At 39.8% G+C, this 8,714-nt stretch overlaps 1 protein-coding gene across 1 annotated transcript; it reads left to right on the top strand.

Annotated features, from left to right (window-relative positions):
* The first annotated feature begins 2,298 nt into the window (after window positions 1-2,298).
* On the top strand, window positions 2,299-7,554 carry drc5 (dynein regulatory complex subunit 5). Its single transcript, XM_086189601.1, has 5 exons — window positions 2,299-2,529; window positions 3,492-3,680; window positions 3,764-4,320; window positions 5,212-5,661; window positions 7,252-7,554. Exons 2-5 carry the CDS (start codon window positions 3,521-3,523, stop codon window positions 7,435-7,437), a joined length of 1,353 nt encoding a protein of 450 aa, XP_086045727.1. The 5' UTR covers window positions 2,299-2,529; window positions 3,492-3,520; the 3' UTR covers window positions 7,438-7,554.
* Window positions 7,555-8,714: the final 1,160 nt, after the last annotated feature.

Below are 8,714 nucleotides of genomic sequence, written 5' to 3'. Positions count from 1 at the left end.
TTAAACAGCGGAGCTTTATTCTTCGGCTATTTCCCGTAGACATTTACAGTATATTGTTTGCATTGAACATGTTTTTGGTTCTTGGGGGACAAGCTGAAGACACACTGGAGCAGTTTTGAGTGTCAGTCGAGTGAAATAGTGATTGCAAACTCTGGCAGGATTGTAGGATCTGAAAATGTCTGAATATCTGGGGCTAGATTTTGGCAAACGTTACAAAGGAACAGCATATATACACTCTGGATTTGTTGTGAATTTTTCAAGGACTACTGGCCTAAAATGCGGGTTGAGGAAGTCTGACATTAGGCTAAATGTCTGTGTAAAGTTAAATTTATTGAAATGACAGGATAAGATCTGTTGGTGCTCGTTAATGTAATTATTTTTGTACAGTCCTCTCGTGAAATACATGTGCTGTTTATATTAAACAGTCCTTAATAATCCCTGACAGCAGAATCGTGCCAAAACAAAGCCAGGAGGATCTAGTTTGGTGCAGATGGAGAAAAACCAACAGTGTGATTCACTCCGTGCAGATTTTACTCAGGATACACTGGAACAGCAGCAGCTTCCAGAGAGAGAGAGAGAGAGAGAGAGAGAGAGAGAGAGCGAGAGAGAGAGAGAGAGAGAGAGAGAGAGAGAGCCTCCTGCGCTGTGGCTGGCTGATGTCACGCCAGGCCAGTCCATTAAAGCAGGAGTACGAGGGAAGCGTGTGTCTGTCAGGCCCTATTACACGAGGAGGACAGTGATGGACTGCCTCTGGGCTACAGTTGGAGCTTCATTCCTCCGTCCATCCCTCCGCACGACCTCATGATGTCACAAACTCTCTCTCTCTCTCTCTCTCTCTCTCTCGCTCCCTCCCCCTAACACACGCAGCTGCCGTGTGTGTGCACCCACATTATTACATCATTAATTACTGATACATCTGCTGATTAATTGACAAGTGGATGTAAGGTTCAAATAAGAATAAAAACAAACAAGTAATGCTCCTTTGATTCAGCTTCTCAATCATTTATGTCTATTAACGAGCTTTTAAATTCACTCGTAGACAAAAATCTACAAATAGATTGTGTTCGTTTTCTGTATTTTGGCAATAATAATCACGCCCTAAAAACATGGTATCCTGTTAGTCTGATGATTACCTCTGAACCTGTGTGGCGTCACCCACAACCTGGACTGAAAAAGCACAAATTCTGCATTTTATTCTCTTCACTTTATTTTATTTTTCATGAATATCCAAGCACAAATAATGATGAATAATGGTGTTTATTTGTGGCTGGACTGTGTTGCATTGTTTGCACTGTTTTCATAGTAAATAAATCAAACGCTGAGCCCATGAATTTGAAAACATTTGTTTATTATATGTTTCATTAAATATTTTTGTGTAAATAACATAAACATTTTACGCTCCAGCCAAGATCGATTTATACAAGTAAAGATAGTGAGAAGAATAATCTTATTTGTTGGCATATTACAGAGAAACTAATGTTTGTGCTGTGAAATTAATTCCAATCCTCTTATTTACACACTAGCAGTGCTGTGCACCTGAATTGCTGTTGTTGTTGTTGTTGTTTTTGTTGTTGTTAGTGAGATGGATGAGCGGACTCAGTCCAGTGTGGTCTTGTCCAAAATACCGGCGTGATCCATTTCCGTGGTCCATCTGCCTACTTCGTGGAATCCAAATGTTCTTCTCAGCATGATCAAGCTGAACAACACTGATCAACCTCCAGCTCGCACGCGCGCGCACACACACACACACACACACACACGCACGCACGCACGCGCAGGTTCTCATTTGATGTCCATCTGTTAAAATCAGTCTGTTTTTTTTTTTTTATAAATATCTTGCATTTGAATGTGTTTTCTGCCTTGCTGCGTTAAACAGTAATTAAAAACAACAAAGTTAACCTATCCCTGATAAACACTGCTGACACTGGTGCATATGCACTTGGATTTGAGGTGACCAGGTAGACAACACTGGACTGGCCACTGAGTATAGGATTCTTGTCTGCGACTTCTCACTCCCTCACAAGAGAAAATAGTGTGAGACATTAAAAGAGACTTGATTATGAACAACCGGATGCTACCCCTTAAAAATAAAGCAATTTGTTTGTTTTGATCTATTGGCTGTATTTGATATGTTTCAAAAGTGTGTAACCTCTTTCTTACGCCTTGTATATTAATTAGTGTCATTTTCCCCCCCCCCCAAGCCTTACAATTTTGAAAATTATTCCTTTTCAATCAAAAATAATAATTCCAATTTACACCCCGCCTCCCGCTCAATGACAGCCGTTGTTAAGGGTTACCGATGTTGTCTTTCTGAAACGTTAGAAAATTTCGTGTCCTGTAACTTTATCAGAGGATACCAACGTCAAACAGCTTACTATTGTTATCACTATTTACTATAAAAGTCCTGGACATACCAAACGATAAAAGTAACAGTCAGACCAGCGAAACTAGTTCTGTTGAACTTTCCTGAGCGTTCTGTTACCATGGCGACCAGAAGGACCTGATGAAGGCTTCGGTGGCGCACCGCAGGTATTTGTTTACGATACTGAGTTTAAAAAAAAAATAAAATAAAGGTGATTAGCTCCTCTTGAAAAAGTTATCGCTAGTTATTCCCACCAGTAGGCGAGTAGCACTTAAGGTAGCACTAGTATCAATTGGTTGCTAGCCATAAATTCAGGCAGTTTTGGCTAACTAGTAGCTTTAGCATGAGTAGCGTAGTAGTAGTCATTTCTAAACTATTGTCACATCAACACTTGGAGATAAAAAACGGAATGAGGTGACTGTCTAGAGTTGGACTGTTTAGCTTTGATTCTTAAATTCAAAACTTGCACACATAAATAAGTGAGTATGGGTATATGTTGGACTGATATGAAATACGACGCAAACTCAAACAATTTTGAAACCAACGCGAATTGGAGGTCATTCTTATGCCTTTGATTTGACAAAAGCAATCGTCACACTAGGAAGTCAAATCGTATATTTTTGTCCACTTGTTAAACATGCCAACTTTACATTTCTGTCTGTAATCTTTGTTTCACCACAGAAAAAAATAAAAAATATGTATACCCAATATATCAATGAATATCCAAGTATGCTGGTTATAATCTTGCTTCTTTTATTAGCTTACATTGACTTTAATTGCATGTAATAATGTCCAAAACATATCTATTTTGTTTAAGATGCAGAACTGAGAACAATAGAAACATGATACATTTATTCAGCATGACAAAAATCCTATTTTTTTGCTCTGGTTTGCTTATCACACTGAATGAGCTTCAGTTTAGGATGACTTGAGTAATGTGAAGTGCACTTCCTCATTTGTGGTCACATGACAAGGCTTGTTCAGAGTTACCCAGTAACCAGGAATGGATCACTTTCCCCCTGTTTTGTTTATCACATGAAAACATGAGATCATTTTAAAAATCTAGTTATGGATGCCAAAAATATGTAATATTGTCTTTTATCATGTTTGGTTTTTGTTAATGGTGAAGAAATAGCGACCAAAAACCCTTGTGCAACAATGTCCAAGTCTCCACCACATCGTCAGGGACCCCAACACAGCCGAGCTGAGGACCAAAGGAGGAAGAGGAGGATCATTGCTGAAGATCCAGACTGGACATTGGTTATAGTGCCTTCTTTATCAAACCTCTGTCTGGAAGGAATTGTGAAAAACTTTGGGGGTATGTTTTGATTTTTACCAGAAACATTTTTAACACATTCACATACGTATAAGTTTATATAATCGCATCTAAATCTTTAACAGAAAAACCCATTTTTGAGGAGCTCACACCCAGCCAGAGAGACTTTGTACATGAGAGAGCGTCTCCTTCTCTGCCCCTGCATGTGACAGCTAGCTTGATTAGCGATGGAGTCTACTGGAAACGGTGCTGCGAGCAGCGGTGGAATGTTTGTGACGTCACTCAATACGGCCACAGCTGGAAGCGAATGTTCCTTGAGAGGCACCTTGGAAACATTATTGAGTTTTTTATCCCAAATGTAACAGATCCAAAGACGGTTCTAGACATTGTACCTCTTTGCAAGAACTATGTCAAGAGACTTCACGTTTCCCAGCTGCTGCCACCCATCAAGGAACACCAGATGGAAGAAGAGGAAGAGGAGGAAAGTGGCTCAACTGATGCTCCCTCTGTGGACCACTTTGACTTCAGCATCCTGCTGGACAAGCTGAGCAGCCTGGAAGAGCTTGATATTGTGTACAGGGTCAAACAGTGTGGTATGAACTTTGAATGGAGCATGTTTGAGATGACTGACAGAGACTGTGTTTCCCTCAGCAAGGCCCTCGCTTCCTGTAAGACCTTGAAGGTAAATATGGTTTACGGCACGCTGCCCTCTTGCAATGTATTAAGCTTGATTGCCTGGAGCAGGTTTGCTGTCTCGTAGAATTTTAGACTTCCTTGCTAGTTACAAAGCATTATTTAGAGAAATTTCTCCAATGACAGGAAATGGGGAGTGTTTTCACAGTCTAGGCATTAATGCTCGATTTACATTACAGGAAAGACAGTGGAGCCTCTGGCTGCAACCTAAATGGGTCAATGTTGGACTCTACAGTTTTGTTGCAGACTACTAGACAGAAAATAATCTCCTTGTCTGTTATGACTGGATACATCTTGTACAACCTGCATATTTTGTCTGCGTATAGTAAAATCCCTAAATATCTAGTAACTATAGAGGCAAAACAGCTATGTATGTATGACTATGGTTTGTCCAATTAACGTCAAACCTGTGTGTGTGCCTTGCTGGCTCGATAGAGGAAAGGAAGTGCTGAGTTAAGGGTCTAAGAGGGTTTGTGGTTTTAGGGTCTAAAATGAGTCTGAATGATTGATTGAGATTATAGAAGGACTGAGATTAAAGACAGAATATGTCATAAAATCAGAGATTAAAGTCAGAGATTGTCACGGGAGGTTTTGGGTCATATTGGGCATGGCCCCACCCCTCAAGCAACGGGAACTGCTTTAGTATTTATTATGATATAAGAGACTAAAACAGCAAATTTTCACATTTAAGCTTTTGCACGTTTTGCTACATAAATGAAGTCTTTTACTTCATCATTAACAAAATCTTAATTTTTGAAATAAAGCCGCCAACTCTTTACTATTTCTCTTCCTGTCCTCCTGGTTCCGTTTGTTTGTATGTGCTCCCTAAAAACACTCACCGCAGCATCTTCTACATCCTGATGAGATCCTGTTCTTTCAGATTCTCCAACTTCATGAAAGCCACATCGAGGATGAAAAGTGCCGTCAGCTGGTGAAATACCTGCTGGACCACCCCTCCCTGACTGAGCTTGATCTATCTCACAACTTGATCGGAGACAGGGGAGCCAGAGCCATCGGCAAGCTGCTCACCACCAGCAAGCTGGAGGTCCTGAACATGAGTGATAACTATATTGGAGATCAGGGGGCTAAAGCCATCGCTCATGCCTTGTCCAAGAACCTCACACTTTTGTCCCTCAAACTGCGGCTCAACCGTTTGAGAGACGAGGGGGGTCAGGCTATTGTTGAGGCCTTATTAGACAACAACACCCTCCTCCACCTACACCTGGGGGCCAATGAGGTGACTGCACCCACTGCTATTGCTCTGTCTAAGGTGCTGGTTCAGAATAACACCCTGAAGAGCATCAACCTCTCCTGCAACAAGCTGGGCGTGGTGAGTAGAGAGTGTGTGTCGAAACACTCCCCGAGAGGAGGAAAAACAGATGACAAACATTGCTGCTCTCAGATTGTCACCGTTTAGGTCTAAAGTTGAAGGGGGGGGGGGGGTGGTCACGGTCACTGTACTGGTCACCTGTGAACAGTAGCAGATTAAGCTTGTCAGGCTGCATCGGTCCAATTTCATCATCAGCAGAGATACTTTACTGATCCTCATTTGCACTCCATGCACTTTGAGCCGAACGCTGCTGTTTCAGTTCATGTAAACATGGCTGTGATGAACCAATATATTTACTATTGCTAAGGTTGAACTATTAATGGATGTTTTTTTTTCATATATATGGCCTCGTGAAATATCCACATCACTGGAGGAGCAACATTTGCTAATGGCAAAAAATACCATTCTAAATGAAGTATTGTTTGAAGATCTCCCAGCATTTAATCGGTATTCTACAGACTTAAAGGAAACATCTGTGTTCAGGACAGAACCCAACAAAAATGAGACCATTAACATTTAAATATATTCTTCAATTAAAATGTGAATAATGACAACTGCTTGTTTTTTCTAAACTTTTTTTTAAAATCCTTTTTTTTTTGTACGTTTTGTGTGTGCATTTTGCTTAATAACAAGCAGATCAACGGATAATACTATTGGTTATTTTTATTGCAATATTATAAACGCAACATAAATCCGTCGTCACACAAGATTTAAAAAAAAAATGTTCCCATTCAAGACTCAAAGGGGCTCTGTAGAAATGATATCTGGAGGTCATTTGATTTGTTATTTATTGGTAGTTTGGCAGAATTTGCCACAGTTTTGATTCGTTTTGGAAGTCCTTTTCAACCAGACTCCATCTTCTGCAATGTGACTATATTCTGTTATTGATCATCTTAAAATGACAAAAAAAATGAACATTTTAGAGTAAGCTTTGGATCTAGTAAAAATTAATTGTAGTTTTGGTATGGATATTAAACAGTAAGCCACTCTGATCTGTCGAAGTAAGCCAAAATGTGGGGACCAGCTGGTGGAATCTTACCTCTTTAAAGATATTATAAGATTTCAGACAGAATAGAAGAGAATGTAAACTTAGTATTACATTTTGTCAGATGTAGCAGCAGAAAGCATACACAGACAGTGCATTTAAGCCACAGAATAGCGTTATACCGCAAGGGTTTTCAATTATTCATGAATATATGTGGAAAACATGCAATAATGGAAAGCCAAGTAAGTGTTGTCTGCCCGTGAGAGGTAGATTGAGAGGGATTTTGTGCTCTCGCCATCAACTGGAACACACAGCAAAGGATCAAAAATCACCTACGTAGCGGAAAGTGCAACGTGCAGTATCACCAATATCTCTGACCTTGATTTAGACTTTACAAAAATAGAAATGCAGTGTTTCTGACAATAAGCGGTGTAGATGTTTTAAGCGAGGTGGGGGTGTATTCAAGATCATCAAGGCCTCTAGGTAATGTGTTCAACTTAAACGTGCATCAGATCCTAATTTGGTGTGTTTGTGTGTGTGTGTGTGTGTGTGTGTGTGTGTCTGCGTGTGTGTGTGTGTGTGTGTGTGTGTGTCTGCACGCGCAGGATGGAGGTAAAGCTTTGGAGGAGGCAATGTCTCAGAACACCTGTGTAACAGAATGTGATATCCGCCTGACAGAGGTGGACGAGCAGAGCGCTACCGTCATCGACCAGGTAGTTTGGACGAATCAGAGTTTAGAACGAAAGAAACAACAAAAGGATCAATTCGATTTTTGCAGTTTCTCTTTGTAATGCACATCAGGGGTCAACCCTTTATTAACCCAGGATCATAATCAGCATTTTATGTTTGTTGGGATCTGTAATTTTTTTTTTCTAATTGCCAACAAAATGAATAAAATTTTAAATGCAGTTTGGTTTTGATGCAGCTGCCTCACACACAGCCCCATCTAATTGGTTACATGAACTCGCCTATCACTGAAGCCAACTGTGCCTCAGAAAGACAGTCACAGAGGAACACAATGTTTAAGTTGGTGTTGTTCTTAATTTTGACATTAAGATTTTAATTTTTACCTCATATTGATTTCAAAATATTGGTTATTGTTCTCTTTGATCATCACCGATTGATAGGGGACCCTGAAAACATGAGCCAATGATCCCACTCATCACTGCATCTGAAACCAGTGAATTAGTAGTGCAGAGTTGTAAAAATATCTTTATATCCCCCCCCCAAAAAAAACAACCATGCTGTCCTCATGTTAATATTAGAAGTTACACAACACCCATCATAAATACATTTTGACTACACACTGGTGTCTACAGGTTAAATTGTTTTAAACTTATTTTTATAAATTCCATCTAAGCACAAATAGTCCAAGCTACACGTGTGTACTATTTCATTTTAATGTCTGACATTACAATTTGTAAACATTACTTAAACGGAAGCACGGGGTGTATCTGCTTGGGAGCGGAGGGGATGTGACACATTTGTTTATGGCGGCGAGACGGTGCAAGTGAAATTCTCTCAAAATAAACCACTGTGTGATAAGAAGCCTTTTAACACGCAGAGCAGCAGCATTGCTAATTTTTTGAAATGTTATCTTTGACATGTTAAAACCTATGTGGGCAGCAGTCATGTTGAACAGATGTCTTGGTGAACATTTCAGTTTATTGAATATATATATACTCCATTGTGACACACCGATTTGGTAATCAGTTCTTATATAACATCAAGGCAACGTTGTGGTGGTGTTGGAATACATACAGATTTTTTTTTTCCATCTATATCTACTGGTTAATAGTGTCACACCTTTACCGGGAAGAGAGAAAAACACACATATTTAGTGTAAATCATATTGTTTCCCCGATTGGTTGATTTTGCAAAAAAAACAACAACAAAAAAATCACTGACTATTCAGAATCATATGAAGAGACACGCAGGTTTTCTGCAGGAAAAATATGTACAGTGATCAGTTTATGGTAGAATACTGATCAGTTATCACTGTCAGTAATCTTGCCTTAAGGGTTCCATATGTATCAAGTGTATGCGTGGATGCACTCCATCCCAAAAC

This window comes from Aulostomus chinensis, chromosome 20 (genome assembly GCF_037954235.1).
Source record: "Aulostomus chinensis isolate RoL2024-O1b breed Wild chromosome 20, RoL_Achi_v1.0, whole genome shotgun sequence".
Taxonomy (NCBI): domain Eukaryota; kingdom Metazoa; phylum Chordata; class Actinopteri; order Syngnathiformes; family Aulostomidae; genus Aulostomus; species Aulostomus chinensis.
This window is presented reverse-complemented; position numbering and strand designations above follow the sequence as displayed.

Excerpts from the sequence above, each read along its gene's own strand:
- drc5 (XM_086189601.1), top strand. The coding sequence starts at position 3,521 with ATGTCCAAGTCTCCACCACATCGTCAGGGACCCCAACACAGCCGAGCT. Across the intron at positions 3,681-3,763 it reads AATTGTGAAAAACTTTGGGG|AAAAACCCATTTTTGAGGAG; the intron begins GTATGTTTTGAT and ends AATCTTTAACAG. Across the intron at positions 4,321-5,211 it reads CTTCCTGTAAGACCTTGAAG|ATTCTCCAACTTCATGAAAG; the intron begins GTAAATATGGTT and ends CTGTTCTTTCAG.